Genomic DNA, 19,005 nt, shown 5'->3' with positions numbered 1-19,005 from the left:
CTGATTCTAAAACTTAGATGGAAAACATTCCAAGAACAGCCAAAGCAATCTTGGGAAATGGTGCTGTTGGAAGGCCTACTTTGTTAGACATCAGGACCCACCACAACAGCGTGATAATGAAGGCTGTGTGGTATTGGTAAATAGACCAGTGGGGCAGATTCCAGAAATAGACCCTCACGTAGTCCACCACTTGATTTATGATAAAGGACACTATAGGACACTGGGAAAAGGAAGGTATTACCAGTAAATAGTACTAGATCAAACTGGGCAAACACACCATTGTAAAAATGGAAAAAAAAAAATGGCATATAATAAAAAATCAGCTCTTGATGGACTGACTACATATCTCAATGTGAAAGGTAAAAGAAGCCTTTTAGATGAAAACATAGGACAACATCTTCAAAACTTTGGGTCCAGAAAGATTAATCAAATAGGATTCAGGAAACACTAACCTTAAAAAAAAACAAAAAAAAACAAAAACACTGAAGTTGAACTACGTTAAAATTAATTAAAAATACACCATTCTCTTTTGTCATTTTTCTATTCAGGTCTTTTCTGAGATTTGCCAAATATTTGTCTATTTTAATAATGTGTTTACATTATAACCAAGTTAGGGCTTTATGGATCAAAACCATTTTTCCTAATCTTTTTCTAAATCCTTATTTTCTTTGTATTTACTTACTTATTCCTTCTCTAGCTTGATTTGCAATCTTCTTGCTTTCAAATTTTCCTTTGGGTACTGCTTTAGCAAAACTCCCACTGATTTTCATATGTAGGGCTCTTGTCCATTTCTAAATGGCTTATAATTACAATTGTAACTTCTTTAACCTAATAATTCTTTAAGGAATTATTTAGAAGAATAGTCTTATTTTCCAAGTAGATATGGTATTTATTTTGTCTTCTTTTTCTTCTTTATTTTTTTTGGGGGGAGGCATATGTTGTTAATTTTCAACTTGGGTTTTCTTTTTAGATCTCCCTATCACCAATTTCCTGGGAAACTCCAGAGTATTTTAAAAAGATAATGTTGATGATTACAAAATTGGAATGCATTAAATCTTTACTATACTACTCAAATATTGCTTTCTTAATATATAAACAGTGACATTATCAATTTCTTCTTGTATCTTTAAGTTTCACCTTATGTATTTCAACACCATTTTATTAGTTGCATAAAGATTCATGACATATCTTGTGAGATGGTACCTGTTTAACAATAAAAAATACACCTCTTTCTTCCCTTTCATGCTTTTGTGGGTTGAATTTTATTTTGTGAGGTATTAATCTTACCATAGCTACCTTTTGGGTTTTGTCAGATATGCCTTTTTCTATTCCACTATTTTCAACTTTTGATGTCACTTTAATTGTCTCTTGAAAAAAAAAAAAAAAGTTGGATTTGCAGGACTGTGTGTATGTGCATATTAATCCAATCTAAGAATCTATCTTTTCAACAGGGGAATTCAACCCTTCAGATTTACCAAGCATTCATGAACTTGTAACTGCCATTATTTACCATTAATTTTTTAACTTAGATTTTATTTTTATCGATGTTACATATATATATATACAGAGTCTAAGGTGCCAAATAGTTCTATGAGACTGTTATACTCACTTACACACACACACATACACACACACACACACACACACACAGAGCAATTCCCCAACATTCAACACTTCCTATTTCTTGCTCCACAAAAGCAGTCACACTTTCTTCTCTCGAGTCTCTTGGTATTTAACTTGATGCATTTCCACCCCTTTGCAGAACAAAGAAAAAATTACTGAATTTAGCCAAAAGACGGATGATAGCTACTATTAGAAATCTCAGAGGCTTGGTGAACCACATATAGTTACACAAGCTTTAATTTTCTTGCCTTCTCTAGTCTGAAATGTTCATCTTTCTTGTCAAACAAAACGTCAAAGCAAGAAGTTCAATTCTGATTGCAGTCACCTAGAGGAACGTAGCTGAATTAAAAACCAAGCAAAGACAGAAAAACCCAACCCAAATAGAGGGGCTTTTATAATACTTTATAATATTTATATTTTGATAAAATTTTTATATTTTATAAAATTTCTAACCATTGAATTCATGGCCTCCCTTGGAGCATGAGAAAGCAAGCATCTAGTGTCGCCTGAACTCCTTTCAAAGGAACACTTACCCTTTAAGACTAAACTGTGTATATTAAAAACTGGAGCTTGGAAGGCACTGTAAACAACCTAATGAAGTTTCCAGACTTCAAAATCTAGATGTCCAGAGACTTAGCATTAGGAATATGGGTTTCGAATTGCAGCATTGATGCTAGCTAGCATTTTGGTGACGGAAGAAGGCCTCTAGTAGGAGGCTGGTTATTAAAAGGGTCTGCCAATGCTTGATGCTACTTATGTCTCAGAGAACTGAAGCTACAGCACAGAACTATGCTGCACAGAATTCTGCAGCATATGTAATATGCAGCATGGAATTATGACATCTATATACAAGTCAATAATTACTAGGCCCTAGCTATGATTTAGAAGGGCTCATAGGTGATTACACCCATTTAACTCTATGAGACTTTGTTCCCAGTTCCAGGATCTCTAAGCAAAATTAGATGCAAGCATTTAATTGCTCAGAGCAGCTATTTCCTTAGGGCACACCATCTGTGTGCTATGCACAGATAATTCTGAGTCTGGTGGTGCTTCAAGAGTACCCTCCGAGGTTTCTGCCTGACTCCTAAAACCCCATTTATTGAAACTCTTCCCTCCTTCTCCTCCCATCATAAGGCCAGTGGAGACTGGATCTGACAAAACTTAAACGACAGATGAGAGTGGAAAGGTCCTAGCTAAAAGAATATTTATGTGGCTTTCTTTTTTCTTTTTCCCTCCCTCCCTCCCTCCCTCCCTCCCTCCCTCCCTCCCTCCCTCCCTCCCTCCCTTCCTTTTTTAAGGATAAGGTGGAAGAAAACAATTGTGATCTTGGAGAGAAAGACTACCTGAGAACAGAAAGACTCAAGCTTATAAATGCATTAAATATAAGAAGGAAGACAACAAAAACAAGTTTTACTATGGGAAAAGAAAAAGCAAAACAATGTAAAGAAAAAAAAAAAATACAGCATTTGCTCACAGGAAAGTGACCTACAGTGCTCACTGGTTTGTTGGCGGGTTAGGGAATTTCAGATCTGCAATGCCCAACTATCATTTGTATTTTTTTTTTTTTTAAGGGAGAGAGAAAAGAAAGAAAAGGCAAAGTCAAGGCAGACCCATGGTCTCAATCCTTGAGATGTCAAGGAAAGGGCCTAGAATGTGCACTCCTGAGGGCTCTGCTCAGCCCCACCCCCACCTCTGCTTGTATTTCCTTTAGCTGTAGCAAGTACTGCTGGTTTCTCTGTTTAGAGAGATCAATAACAAGGACACATGTGGCGCGAGAAGATACTATAGATTGTTTTCAATTTCTCCCCTCCAACATTTTATTATGAACATCTCAAATATTCAGAAAACTAACAGAACTGTGAACACCTATATACCCACAACCTAAATTCTATCACTGGTTACTACTTTTCTATATTGACTTTATCATGATTTATCCATCTTTGCATCCATCGTTAGGGGGTCTGATTCGATAGTAAAGAGATCTTCCATAAATTTAAGCGATTTAAAAAAAAAATCATTCCCCTAAAAAAGGCCTGAGTCAGAAAAGGGACAATAATGAAGTTGTAAGTGAGGAGGAAGCTGCGTTCCTGTTCAGCCATTAGCTGAATTACTATCCTGATTATCCTGAAATACGACATAACTTCGGAGCCCCCGTTTCCTCACCTGTAAAAGAAAGTCAGGTGAAACGATAATCAACCTCCCCTAGTTATGGCCCTTTGTAGTTTACAAATTCTATGATTCTATGAAAAACAATTTTCTTAATAATATCATTTACTTCGTTTTATGTGCCAGGAAATACGCCACAAGTTTTATGTGCACAATCTCATTTAATCTTCACAGGTCCCTTAAAATTTTTGAGATATCTCCTCCATGAAAACTGTCAACTGTTTTTAGTAGCACTTAGCACGAAGCGACTCTCCAGCACACATTTCAGTACTCTTCACTAGCATCAATTTCACAATGCTTTGGTGGAACTAGATGAAACTAACAATCAGAAATTATCTTTCCTCATTGATAAACATGAGCAAACTCTAGCCCCTGGTTTGTAATTTTTTTTTCCCCAAATGTGGAATGAGATAAAATAGCTAAGATTACTTTAACTTGTTTATTTTGGTAAAATAATTACATATAATTATTGTTGAAAGAAATCTACAATACACAATCTTGGTGTTTTTATTTAAATCTGTTGCACATTGAATAACAAAATTAAAATGTCAGTTTTTCAACTGGAGAAAGTACTCAAATCAACAGCCATGTGCTAAACAAAGAGACTCAATTAGAGCACATTATGGTTCAATCTGGAGATGAATACATCAAGCAAAAAAAAAAAACACACACAAAAAAAACCCTCCATACATATATTGTGTTTGTGTGTTTGTATAAATAAAAAGCTAGTTACTGCTTTTCTATCTCTATGCTCCTCTCCAGGTTTAACTATTTCCTCGATGTTCAGTGCTCCCAAATACGTGTATTAGTCCTCACTTCTAGTAGAAAAAGCCATGCTTTTGTTTTTTTTCATGGGAGCTATTTGTATTTCAATGCATATTTAAAGATCTTATATTGTAAAAATGTAACAAGATGCCTGCACGAGGTGTCCTAGAACTATAAATATACACTATTATGTAAGCAGTGAGTTCACATCTAGAAAATCTAGATGGAATGAATGGTGATCCTGAAGCAAGTGAACAATAGTCGGGAGGTTTCACCCTGTTGGTTAGAGCAAGGAAACACCGGAACAAGGCCTAAAGGAGTTCAGTAACTGCAGAGTAAGAAAGGAAAGTGAATCCGCTCAAGTCACAAAGAGTGATAAACTCAAATTCTTCACTTTATTTCCCAGTGCCCTTTATACAAAGACTTCTGTAACAGATGCTGCTCAAGAGCAGGGAGAAACTTGCTTTTCCCAGTGAAATCAGCATATCTCTAACCAAAGCATGTCCTTTGGTAACATACGTGGGTATCTTTTACATAAATATTGGGGTTACTATGCAATCCACATACGCAGAACCACGCTTTCTGAGCGTGGTCTCTCCTAAGGGAATCATCATTCCCAACATCCCTCACCCACAAAGGCGGCAGCTCTTCAAACAGAAACCCTGGCTGTCTTGGGCCTGTTTGAAGAAAGGCAAATGTCTGGCTCTGTTCACCTTTGCTTGCAGGACGCAGATGTCTGCCAAATGGAGACAGGTCGAAAGCTGAGGACATGAGGAAAACCGTCTTTGTTAGCCAGGTTGAACAGTTTCATGTTACTCTACTCATTATCCTCTAGCTTTTAGCAAAGCTTGATTTAAACGTTCCAGCCTTACATCAGCTGTTCCATTGGCATTAGGGTAAGACTAGTGTGTTCATACTTGGATCAGAGCCTTAGAGTGGAGAAGAAAAATGGAGCAGCAGTACTAAATTGCACCCTCGATACATGGTAAAGAGGAAGCCTGAGAAAACAAGACAGGGCTGCCAGGTCCAGGAAGCTCTAAGCACTTGGACATTCTCCCTGCATTGCAATCTTCACGTTTGGGGCTCCATATTAGTAAGGAAGGTGCAGCCGCCTCCGGAATTCTCAGTGACAGGCAATGAGATCTATGCAAACTAGCAAGTTCCCTTATTGCCCTCAGTGCTAGAAAACTCAGCGGGTTAAATATTGCGCTCAACTACTAAAGCTTTCCTCAGCTAAAATTTATAATCTTTCTCTCTTTCCCCCTTTTACTTACTGGTTCTCATCTTTCTGGTCATTATTCTTCGTCTTCCTGCACATATTTTTATTTCAAGCTCCCTAAACCCTTTTCTGAAAAATGGCCAGGGCACACAAGCCAATCAATAAATAAATTTCTCCCATATAATAAGGAAAAGTTACAAAATAGTGCTCTTCTCAAAGCCATGAATGCTAAAGAAGTTGAGAGCCTGTGTGCTGGCTAAAAACAGTGAGCAAGGAAACTTGGATTACACCTACAAGTACAGAATTCTAGAGCAGAAACAGAACTTGCAGTTAATCAATTCCAATCTCTCACCTAACACAAGAAATTCCTTCTACAACTTCTGACAGAAGGTCATCCAACCTCTGCCTGAATACTTCCAGTGACAGGGAACACAGTACGTTACAATGTTCCATTTTATGAGGGTTCCCATTGATAGAAAGTCTTTCCTTATACCCAGTGAAATCTGCCTCTCAGTGTGCCAATTAATCACAGTTCTTCATTATATAGACATGTATTTCTCTTCCAAAAGACGTTCCTTCACTTATTTAAAGATGTAATAATTCCCATTTACTGACTACCTGCTGGTATCAGTCTATGTGCTAGGTACTTTGTAGCCTCTGTGATCCAGTATCTTCATAACTATCACTAAGCTAGGTGTCATCCTCTTTTGAAAAGTGAGTCCCAAACAGACACACGGGTTAGATTCTAATTCCAGACAAATATGTGTGGTTCTTATATCTACTCCCATAAACAAAGATTGTATTCAACTTCTGGCAACCAAATCACATGATTTGAATGCCTTCAAAATAGGAAGGAAAACAAACAAGTCAGATCAATCCAAAGAGAAAAATAAAGATGGTCTAGAGGTACAACTGCACCAGTGTTTGGTTGGTGGAGAAGAATGACAGCATGAAAAGCATGTAACGAGATAGGCATCAGGGAGCTCGAGGACACAGTAAAGGTGACACCTATAAAATCCCACCTGTGACCTGAAGCCAGAGGTGTAATGCAGGCCCCACACAGGAAACCTCCTCTCTTCTCCTTCCGTCTAAAACCAGAGCACATTCCCCACAGGTCAATCATCTCACTGCGGAGAAAAGCAGCACAGCCTTTTCTGTGCTGAAGGTTAACTTCAGTACAACCAGAACACGAAGAATTCTGCACATCTACTTCTACGGCATTGGGGGCTGGGGAGGGGGGTGGCGGTGGGCGGGGCACAAAGCATGGACCCCAAAACACAGGAGAGAAGAATATCCCAGTGAACTGAGCAAGATTCCAGATCTAAGCTAGGAGTTCAGGGTCAGAATAAAAACAACTCCATTGACGGTGGCAGGGCACCTGAATCCAAAAGAAAGAGGATGAGATGGAAGGCGAATGCCAGCAATCATTTCTTAGCCTGACCTTCTCTCCCATTTCCAGTAACGCTCAAGTCTTATACCTTTGCTGCCTACTGAACGAGTCCACGTGGCCATCCTAGCACCTCAAACTCAACATGCTCAAACTGGAGTTCACTTCCCTCTTTCTCTCACCCAGTTCCCTACCAGTTAAAGGCATTATCCAGAGCTAAACACCGGGAGGCATCCTTTTTTTATTTCATAGAGTCCTTAATTTTTGTACTCCACTTTTTACAGCTAAAAACTACTGCTATGCAACAAATATTTACTGAGTGCCTAGGATGCACCAGGTACTTTCTAGGCATTTGAAACACACTGGTGAACAAAACGAAAATATCCATATTCAAGAAGCTTATCTTCTAGTAGGAAAGACACAATAAATATAGTAAATAGGTAAATAAATACAGAATTTCAGAAAGTAGCATTACAAAAAAGGAAAAGCAGAGTAAAATAACGGCAATTTTTAAAAGGGTGATCAGGGTAAAGCTCATTGAGAAAACGGTGACATTTGAGCAAAGATGTGTTAGAGGTGAGGGAGGCGGCCATGCAGATATGTGGGGGAACAGCACTCAGGCAAGGACCCTACGATGGGCTCCTCTGTCTTTCCTGAAACGCCATGGAGCCATCCTTCCACTCCATTCCCAATGCCATCACACCAACTCCACGATCTCCTAGGCAGCCACCCCGCTCTATTTCCTCTTGGTACAGTTAACATTCCTTTTCCACGTTAAAACCATCCCCCTGATTTTCAAGGCCCATAATCCTCTGAAGCCACCCTTTATATCCTGAATTTCTGTTCCTCTCCCAAAAATTCTTGAAACTGAGCATGCTCCTTCTTCACACACATCCTCCTCTCCTGCCTGGGAGTGCTTTCCCTCCCCCCGGCATCCATACCTAACCCATTCCGTAAGGCCCGGAGAGCAAGTCCTACCACCTCTATGGTCCCTGCGGTTGCTATTATTGAATCGCTAGTGATACTTTCCCAGCATCATATTGCTTGAAAGCAGGTCTGCCTCTGTTTCTATACTTCCCACGTGTTGATCACTACTAAATATTTGTTGACTAAGATTAAATATGAACTATTTCTTCTACAAGCTGAAGTTCTTTACCAACTTAAAAACACTTTTATCAGCTTTGATAAACTACTGAAAGAGATAAAATTAAATAATGGTTTTATTATACTAATAAAAATGCACAGGGGCTGGGATAAGAGAAAATGCTAATGATGGACAGTGACAGCTTTTTTCTTTTCTGTAATTCAAATTTTCAGTTATTTTTCAGGTCTGTGCTTAAGTTACTCTGAGAAGCAAAGAGTTTGCTGTGAATCTATATAAATAAATACAAATAATGAATGATCAACTATCATTAGACTCAATGGAGAGATTCAAATTACCAACCAATATAATGTCAAAGAAAGACTGCAAGTATCTGAGTAACTTGCAGTTGCAAAGAAGCAAACTGTAATTAAGACAAGCTGAAGCAAATTCTCATGCGTTAAAAAACCATTTTCTTGATGAGGTAGCCATAACAAGCTATTTACTGTATATGAAAGCAGCATGATGTACAGAAAAGAGTACAACCACTGGAATGTTCAAATGCAGGCTCTACCATTATTAACACCATGACCTCAGTTTCCTGGTCTGTAAAATGGAAACAGAAGCCCTGCTATTTACAAACTTTCACAACACAATCTATGTTCCAGTCCGAGCAAAATCCTGTCAACGCTGGCAGATGGAGTCGATGGTAATGCAGAATCATGTGTCTCAGGTGACTGGAAGACTGTTAGTCTCTAGTACATACCTGTTCTATGTGAAGCAGTGTCTTCCTTTTATAAATATATTTATAATTAAAAGATGAAAGAAAAAATATTAACATTTTTGGATAATGTAAGAGCTAAAAGAATCCTGGGTTAGAACCAATGTCATCAAAAATCTCCAGTTCTCTTCTGAGCACTGGTCACCTCGGCCTGGAGACAAACGGACTTAAAAAGAGCCTCGTGGATGTGAACTGGTACATTAGTAAGAAGCTTTTGGACTATTATACAGCTACTATCCAGGGTCGGGTATGAGAATTACATGAGCCAAGGCAGGCAGAATGCCTGGCATATTCTTCAAATATATTCCTTTCAGATTGATAAAATGGTGCAAGGACTACTGAACCTTCAAGAAACACCAAACCAACTGTGTGTCCACTCTGCAAATCATATTTTTTTTTAAGTTAGAAACCATTCTTTATAATGTGTAATGCTCTCACATTGCCCAAATGAGGGAACAGCTTTACAAAAATGCCAGACCTGATGTATAAAACTGGACCCATAAAACCAATCAGACTTACCCCAGCAGTGTTTGAGAAAAGTGTTTATTTAAAGCAAAAAACCTACAGGTCAACCAACTGTAAGTTCTTATCAAAAAGAGGTAGCCATAAGAAACCTATCTGCACTATCTGGGCCAAAACTGTACTGGATTTAAGTCAGAGTAGCAGCAAATCTTAATGTTTAGGGAAACTGCTTGGATTTGATATTGAGAAAATTCAGTTAAGAAAGGCACTAAATACTATCCTGAGTATTGGAGTTAGGCTGGGTCAAGACAGATCATTAATTTTGAGAAGATTCCAGAAGTTTTCTTGAGCTAGTTCTGTGGGTCAAAGCATGAAAATCCCTGAGAAACATGCCAGCATCTGCCCTCAGTTCCAGAAGCAGGAAGCAAAGATGTCACCAATCACATGATGCCAAACCACAGTCCATCTGTTCTGAGAACTTGCATTATGTAAGCCATGACCAAGAAACAACAGCAAAAGGCATTCGGTTTGTCAACATGTGCTGGGGGTTCTGTGGTTTGAAGAGACATGTTCTCTCTCACATCAAAAAGGCCATCCATAGGATAATGGCATTTTCAAAACCCACTTCATTGGACATGAACATATCTGATGCAACACAACGGCTCCACAAGAATGGTGTAGAGTTCAGATAACTGTTTCAGCTAGGCCTAGAAGAATCTTTCAAAAAAGGCCCTCCCCACAGGAACAAGATTTATCTCCCTCTTGATTATTTTGATCATGTCAGTTCCTGATTTAATTTTAATAACGAAGCAGATCACCTAAAATTCTAAACCTAACCATGTATCATAAGGCCTTTCAATTACACCCCATTTCCATTAAATTCAAAATTGTTTCACCATCTTCCAAACTACAGTAAGCCTAGTTTACTCAATCAATAAGCTCGAAACGAGGTCCTTTTATCGGCAATATAAAAAAGATACTTACTTTCTCTTGAGGACTTTATATAACCTGTAATCATCTACCTCTCCTCCCCACTTACAGAAGTCATTTTCCGTAAGTTCTGTAACATTCAAGACAACTTCACTTAGGTAAGTCACTCCATTAACCCTGTTCCTCTCCCACTCCAAATCCTTCATATTTGAATGGGGCACGAGATTTGGGGGGGGGGAGAAAATCAAAGTTCCTGTCTCAGTTCTGCCTAACTCTGAGAAATCCACCTAACTCTCTGTCATGTTTTCCCATCTGTAAACCGAAGTGACTTATGACATTCACCATTAGAATGCCTAGTCTGGTGGGCAGTCCATAATATAATTCTCCCTCACTTATCCCACTTACATTACCTTTCTGATTTGTCTCCAGTCACATATTACACTTTTTATAACTGCAAAACACACACACACACAGTGGTTAATACATCCAAACCACAGTATAGAATAAGGAATTAACTCTAAAGAGTAACTTGCAAGCCAGTCAATACAAGCTTTGGTTCCTGCCCTGCAGTAGGCCCGGGGGCAGTTGGGGGACACAGCTTACAATGAGAGAGCTTAATACTCATAAAATTCCCCTCTGCCCATTTGAATTCTAGCCACCTTTCAAAGTCAGTTGAAGTCCTAAAGTGTCCAGGAAGCCTCCCCAATCACTTCAGCCTATGTTAATCATTTCCCTCTTTGAATACTGATACTTCTCTGCAGGGGTGATATTAAAAAAATATTTAACTAGCACACAATGGCACCCACCAATCAGAAAGGATGTCTGACCAATAAAAACACACGTGGCCCAGTGGGAATTGCTGGTTGAACATCATTCCTCCCTATTACTGCCAGTGCCAAGTAGCAACTTCAAACTCCAACACAACTGTCTCATTTTATCTTCAAGATCTAGTAAATTAGAAAAGGTAAGTATCACTCCCATTTTCTGCATAACTATTGTGTTTCCCCAAAAATAAGACCGAGCCGGACCATCAGCTCTAATGTGTCTTTTGGAACAAAAATTAATATAAGACCCAGTATTATATCATATTATATAAGACCCGGTATTACATGTTATATCATATTATATTATACCCAGTATTATATTACACCTGGTATTATATTGTTAGACCCAGTCTTATATTACAGTAAAATAAGACTGGATCTTATATTAATTTTTGCTCCAAAACACGCATTAGAGCTGATGGTCCGGCTAGGTCTTATTTTCGGGGAAACATGGCAGAGTTGAAGTTGGGACTAATAACCACATGTAATACCCTCCTGCTTCTTTCACATCATACAACTTGTCCTGAATATACACACAGAATTATTCATTAATATTGCATAAACTGTACTTACATATAACAATATAAATACTAAATGAATGCCAGTCAAGTGGCATTTAGTCAACAAGCATTCAAGTGGAACTGAATATAAAACACAATGCTAGGTTCTGAGAGCAAAGCGGAAACAAACAGCATGACCCTGGTCCTCTGAGTACCTGTACCATGTTCAAGAGCATAGTCAAATAACAGTGCAGAAGACAGCAGACATAGACAACACAAACAGGAAGTGTTATGCATACAGTTCAGGGAAATACAGAGTTCAGGAAGTCAAGATTGAGAACTTCTTTCCTCAGACTCCCAAAAGGGGCAAAATTAAGTATATGGTGAAAAGGTTGAAAAGTCAGGAGTCAGTGGGAAAACAGAAATCGCTGGAATTGAGGGTTTGCAATAGTGAGAAGTGTTGGATACTCAGAGATGACCTTAATCATAAGCTTCAAGTGGTGCTCTCGGTGCTGAATACAAATGGGAAATCTTTTAAACCCTTTATAGGGATGGCTGAGGAAGATTAGCTTGGCAGTAGCCTATAGAAAAGCCCAGAAGAGAGAAACACTGGAAAGCAACTAGATTTGAGGGCTAATACAGGCAAGATTAAACTGGTAGATGCACACAAAGAAAGGAAGAGACACTCAAGAGGCATTAATATAAAGAAGAGTTGGATTTTAGACATGTTTTCAAAGAAAGAAGTTATGAAATGGCAGAAAGGAAGCAAACGGCATTCTCACATGGCATATACATGTAGACACAGTGGTACTAAACTGTGTACTAGAGCAAGGAACCAATTTCCCCAGAGAAACCTATGTTGGAGAGAGCAGAAGCTAGGCAGAGAATACAAAACTGATACCCAGACAATAAGGAACTGTGAGCTCTTAAAAAGGAAGCCAAATTATAAATTTAAAAAAGCACTCAGCTTCTTGGAAATGTTATGAAAGGATGGAGTGAGACATCAACATAACCACCCAGGGCAGGCAGACCAGCTGAGGTAGTCTAGACTTAAGAGAATTAGCACTGGAATCAGCTTTGTATCGTATGCATGCAAGCCTGTGGAGTCCGGTAGTCTGTAAGCAACTCCAGGGCACGGACTGAGAGATGTTCTGTACATCAATTATTCCAGTACTGTTATTTGAATCCGTGAAAACTTTGTGCTAGGTGGAAAAGAATGAACTGTTATTCAAGTTAATGGTGGTGTGGAAATGTAACTTATGCTTGAGACGTAACAGTATTGATTCTCCTACCTGTCGGCACGTTTATCTTGCCAATGTCAAAAATCCATTGTTTCCTCCAAGGTAGACCCAATGTGAAGGGAGTCCAGGAAAGTACTAGGAGTCAAAAGGCTAATCTGATTTTCAAATTGTGAGGGCAAAATCGAAAAGTGAATAATGAAGATCAATTGCTCATCAGAGGACTGAAAATGGAAAGGAATGCTGTTTGCTTCCTTTCTGCCAGACAGTTAGGTGTATATATTAAGGTGTATAGGTTTTGAAAACACTGAACCCTGGGTGCAAATCATAACTCCACAGCTCTCAAGTAACTGAGTACAAAACCTCTCCACACCTCAGTTTCCTCATCTACAAAATAGGGCAAATGCCACTAGCCCTCAGGGCTCAGTTGTGGGGATTAGATAACAGTACTTTGGTGTACTTTATGCATCTACATCATAGTAAGCTCTTAGCAGACATCAGCTATTAGTAATAAGTGGTACCCTCAGTCTTGAATTTTTGTTTTTTGAAACACTGGGTATTCAATTTCAGAAGCAGAAATGTACTTTCACTGTATTTTAGACGCTACCACTAAGGCTCTATGGTTTAGTTTCTAGTGTTTTATTTTAGATGCTAACAAAGTTTTTGACTCCACAGGGTAAGTGATGACCACGTACGCCATCCTGATTTTACATTTCGGAAAACGGAGCAAATACTCCCTAGAAAACTGGCTACACAGACAACTGATTCAAACTACTAGCTGTCACTCAATAAAAGGAACATCACCAGCAATGTTCCTTCGAGGAAATAAAAGCGTTTGATCAATTCCCATAACCATTCCCATTCAAACATTCCAAACGTCGCAGAGTGTGCAAAAGTTCAAGTTTCTACTACGAAAACAATCTGCAGCCTTCTGGTAACTGGATTCACTTCAACACTTCCCAGACGCACGAAAGAAACATTCCGCTCATCTTCGTGCCTCCTGCTCCTCACACAAAGCTTTGCAGTTCCTCTTCCAAAGCCACCGCTGGTTGGAGAAGCAGTCCCTCTCGGCGGGGTCCACCTTGCTGACCCTGGGGTCTTAATCACACGTCGCCCCTCCCACTGCTCCGGGAAGCCTTGGAGGCTCAGAGCTCACACCCAGCGCGGGAAGCCTCCTCCGACCCCAACCCCGCCTCGGGCCCTGGGAGCCTCGCGCAACAACCCGCTTGGGGTGGGGTGCCAGGGACAACGCCACACAGCTCCCTAGAGGGGGAGGCAGGGAGCCGCCCCAACTCGGCCAGTCCCGGCCACCCTCATGCCCCTGGGCCCGCGCCCATTCCCTCCCCAGAGGGCAGCCCCCGACCTCAGGCCGACGCCACCTCCCCAGGGGAGCAGAAACCAGGGCCAGACACCGGCTGCGGGTCACGTCCACCCACGCTCGGACACACGCCCCCTCCCCGCCTTCCCTCCCCGCCCGCAGCTCGCGTGGCAGCAGGCCGGCCAGGAAAGCCCGGCCCCGGCCCGGGCGCCGCCACCTGCGCCCCCGGCCCCGCGCCATGTTTGAGAAAGAGAAGGAGCGAGCCAGAGGCCAGGCCCGGCCCGCGCGCCCCGCAATCACCCACCACCCCCGCCGCGCGGCTGCTCACCCGTCGCTCCCGGGACCAGCGTCGCCGCCGCCGCCGCCAGCACGAGGAAGAACAGCCGGGGACGCGGAGCAGCGGCCGCCGCCTCCATGGTCCCGCCGCCACTGCCTGTGGCCCGGCCCGGCCCGGCCGCCGCCTCGCCTTAGCAAGCCTCGCCTCGCCCCACCTCCCCCGCCGCGGCAGCGGCCTCGCTTCGGCCCTTTGTAACTGCTCCGGGGCCGCGCATCCATTGGCTGCCGGGCTCCCGCCGGCCCCGCCTCCCGGCTGTCGGCGAGCAGCTGAGCGGGACCCAGTCTGGAGCCCCGCCCGCGGGCCCGCTGGGCAGCCAATCCAGAGCCGCGGGCGCCCGCTCATTGGCCACGCCCTCAGACTCCCCCGGGGCCGGGCCGCCGGACCCCTACCGGAGCCAGAGTCGCTCGGCGCTCGCTGGAGACTAAGAGGGGGCAGGGTCCAAACTGGCCGGAGCCCTGCTGATTCTCCAGTCCAGGAGGGCCTGGGCTTGAGCGATGGGCGTGTCTGAGTGCGAGTCGCTTTTGGGAAAGGCTGTGGCCACTCGACGATCCTTTCTTCTAGCCTCCCTAGGCACCTAAGATCTGATATTGACCCCCAACCCCACCCTGACCCCCATTCACCGCTCTGTACCACCAATCCCCAACAAATTCACCCAGATCCGCTGTAAGGTCAGGCAGACTTCGACTTCCCCTCCCCAGATCCATGCCTCAACTTGAAACATCCCCCGCCAACCTCTGTCCTCAGAGACCTTTACAGGCGCCTCTGACTCCAGTTTCCTCCGGCTGTCAGCGTCTACCCCCAACATAGGCAACGCGCCCCCCTCCCCCAAATTCCAGGCCCAGAAAGTCCCCAAATCCTGGCCTCAGATCCCAGCCTCAGACTTCAGATCCTGAACTCAGACACTCCTCTGAACAGCCGCCCGCCTCCCTCCGGAACTCACAGCAGACCCAGAACGGGATTCCAAACTACCCTCCTTCCCTCTCACCCCTTCCGGATCCAGGTGGGAAAGGGAAGGTCCCCAAGTCCACCCCCCGCCCCCAAATAGGAGGATTCCCCTTCTTAGCACGCAGCACTCCCGGGGCGGAGGGAGAGCAGTCATTCTTTGAGCTGCCTCCGACACGCCTGCACAATAATTCTGAGGTGTCACTAGAAACCCAAATAAACTCAACTACGTTTTCATTACGAATTTCTAATTTGCTGTGAGACGCTCCACCCACCTTCCCTCTGGGACGCCCAAATGAGCTGCAGATTTGTAATTCTTCCTGTCAGACTAGTCCTCTCTTCAGACACAAACAGGAGGCTGTTACATAGAACAGAGAACCTTTTCCCACAGAACCTTTTAAGGAGAAAACTGTCTTTTCTGTGTGGTTCGAACTTGGAATTAAATAAACGTGGTAGCTGGAATCAGAACCAGCCTCTAGTACTGGTTTGTAAATCATTTTCACCTGCCTGTAAAGACGTCCCTCCTGAGCTAAGGAGGGGCAGGGTGGTAGTGTTGGAGCTGGAATCTGAGACCCGCCCTATTCCCCTCCTGGCTAGGACACTTACTGGAACAAGCCAGTTAACCTTTCTGAGCTTCCATTCCTTCGTCTTTAAAATGGAAATATCTATTTACCTTCCAAGGTTAGTGAAAGAATATAAGATTTGGGGGTTCCCCCTTTCAAGTTCTACTTTTAGGCCTTCCCTCCAGACCCCTGATCTGCTCCTGTCCTCCAGACAGGTAAGGGCCTGATTATACACTGACTCACGCGACCAGGGATGCAGCTGTTGGTAAAACCAAGGACAGCCTGCTCTCTGGGGCTGCCAGAGCCCATCAGTAGCAAGCACTCCTCTTAGTCCCTGCAGCAGGCAGACCAAGTCTGGAGAGACTGCTTCTGACAGGCACCAGTCCCCATCTGCCCTCTCATTTCCAATTTCTTCAATGGAGACTTGATGGATAAGTAAGTCAGGGCCTTGTGACACCTGAGGTCTCTAGGTTGCTTCTTCGCGGCTCTACTCTCAGTGTCTTACATAAGAGATATTTATTGTATGAATGAATGAATGAATGAATGAATGAATGAATGAATGAATGATTCACTTCAGACAAGTGACTGTTCTCTCATCATTAGACTCTTCATCTCTTAAATGGAAATCATAATAGTACCTACCCTGTTAATAAATAAAAGGGATTGAATCACATGTCCTAAGCCTCTTAAGTGACATAATGTGTCTGCATGAATATCTGGAACAAGATAAATATTAGTTAATGTCATTTCTTTGCCCCTCCCCTTTCAGCTCCGTAGGCTAGACAGTCAGCATTCATGTTCAGGGTAACCCGTGCCTTTGCCTTAGAGAGCCTCAGTTAGTCAGTGTTAGGATATCTTCTATAACACATTTCCAGTTCCTTAACATTTTCCATGGACTTGAGTGTGTTCATTAAGAATTTGAGGAACAGGAAGGAGAAACAGACTATTTATGAATTTCATTTTCCTAATGTTAGGAGGAAATTTCCATGAGCCACGGATCTATAAATAAACTGCATTAGAATGGAACAACAAATTATACGTTTAAAACCATGGTTCTCAAACTTTGTAATGTTTTCAAATTACCTGGGGAGCTTTTAAAAATGCAGATTCCTGGGTGCCAGCCCTGGAGAGTCTGCTTCAGTTTATCTGAAGGAAGTCCAGGAGTCTGCATATATAATAAATACCCCCAAGTGATTCTGCAGCAGGTGTCACCAGGCCACACTTCTAAAGGCACCATTTAGAAAGTGTGACCTTAAAATTCAGTAAGTAATTTCACCTTTTGAGAAAGGATGGGCAATGGAAAGAAACTTCTGGCTTTGAAGGCCTGCAGACCCCAGCTGGAATTCTGCCTCTGCTATTTACTAGATCCGGATCTATCCACACAACTGGGTATTTCCCAGATTTCTCATCCCCGGATGTAAAGTGGGATAATGACACTGACTCATATTTCTCGTGAGGTCCAAATGAGCTACTGCACATAAAGAATCATAAATGTTAATTCCCTTCAGTCTCTACAGGCTCTCAAAAAGGCTTACAGGTGTTTACTCCAACCTCTTGATTTAAAGGGAAAAAACTGAGGACCAGTCCCCAGCAGGTCAGCTGCAGAGCCAGGACTAGATGACTCTCGTTCTAGTCAGTGCCTTGCTCCCTGCACAATGCTACCTCTCAGTCTTTATGCCTAGTACATTGTTTCCTTTTCCTTTTGGATTATCCCCTTAAGTAAGGTGTTTTCTCTCAAATAGAGAGTAGAGACTGCTAGTTGCCTAATTTATACTTATATCCATTCCTGCGCTCACTTTGTAATAGAATCCTCATTTCTTTTGGGAAAGCAGTTCACCTAGCTAAAAATCTCAATTTCCCAGGTTCCTGGTGGGTATATATGGCTGCGCAACACAGTTCTGGCTAGTGAAATCTATCAGGTAGAGCTTGTGGGAAAGATACTGTTTTCCCCATAAAGAAGAAACAGACTCATTAGCTTCTCACCTTCTTTCTGTCTGGGTCACAATTGCAATACCTGGAGACGCAGCAGCCAGATTGTGAACATAAGGATTATGGCCATAACTAGAAATAGTAGAGAGAAAAAAATGGAGAGCGTCTGGGTCCTTGATAAATTCCTTGATCAACTGCATCAGCTCTAAAATGCTTCTCCCTGGAATTCCTATTACATGAAAAAAATAAATGTTTTTCTTAACTTTAGCACATTTCAATTCTCATCACATGCTATTCTTGTATATTTTATTTCTATCTTATTTTTTAACCAAGATGTTATTGATTTATACCATATATATCTATTGCTAGCTCTTGGTGCTTCTAGCTGAATAATAAATTACCTCAAGACTTAGTGGCTTAGAATAATAACCACGTATTATGTCTCATGAGACTGTGGGTAGGCAGTGTTTCTGGTCTAGGGCAATTTAAGCTGATCTCAGCTGTGCTCACATAGGAGTCTGCTGTCAGGTGGCAGGTCGACTCGGAGCTAAACAGATCTATAACGGTCTAGAGCAGCTCCTCTGTGTGGTTTTTCATCCTCCAGCAGGCTAACCTGGGCTTGTTAACATGACAGTTTAGGAGTCCAAGATAATAAATGGAAGTTTACAACTGAAACAACATCATTTCTGCCACCTCTCATTGCTTTGGGCATGAATTGAGCCAAGGCCAAATTCACGGGGTACAAAAATAGACTACATCTCTTGACAAAATCACATTGCAAAGGGGCATGGAGACCAAAAGAGTTAGTAAGCATGGCCACGTTCGCAAATAATTTTTTCTACTTTTTCTGATCTTTATTTATTTTCACCTCTAGACTGTTCATCTCAAATCACTCATTCTGCCTGAAGTATTTCGAATTCCCTCTAGTGAGAGTCAACTA

At 42.1% G+C, this 19,005-nt stretch overlaps 1 protein-coding gene across 2 annotated transcripts in view; it reads right to left on the bottom strand.

Moving 5' to 3' along the window:
* The window catches only part of TGFBR1 (transforming growth factor beta receptor 1), a 49,622-nt gene extending 34,802 nt beyond the window's left edge, over positions 1 to 14,820 (bottom strand). Inside the window, exon 1 of one of the 2 annotated variants that reach the window (XM_019729216.2) lies at positions 14,623 to 14,820. In XM_019729216.2, the coding sequence (XP_019584775.1) occupies positions 14,623 to 14,710 (88 nt within the window). In that variant the 5' untranslated portion in view covers positions 14,711 to 14,820. The remainder of the gene's footprint in view (positions 1 to 14,622) is intronic. The other variant, XM_019729217.2, reaches the window with a different exon arrangement.
* Between the last annotated feature and the right edge of the window lie 4,185 nt (positions 14,821 to 19,005).

Source organism: Rhinolophus sinicus, linkage group LG04 (assembly GCF_036562045.2).
Source record: "Rhinolophus sinicus isolate RSC01 linkage group LG04, ASM3656204v1, whole genome shotgun sequence".
Lineage (NCBI taxonomy): Eukaryota > Metazoa > Chordata > Mammalia > Chiroptera > Rhinolophidae > Rhinolophus > Rhinolophus sinicus.
The sequence above is the reverse complement of the archived record's forward strand: the minus strand, read 5'-3'. Positions and strand labels throughout refer to the sequence as shown.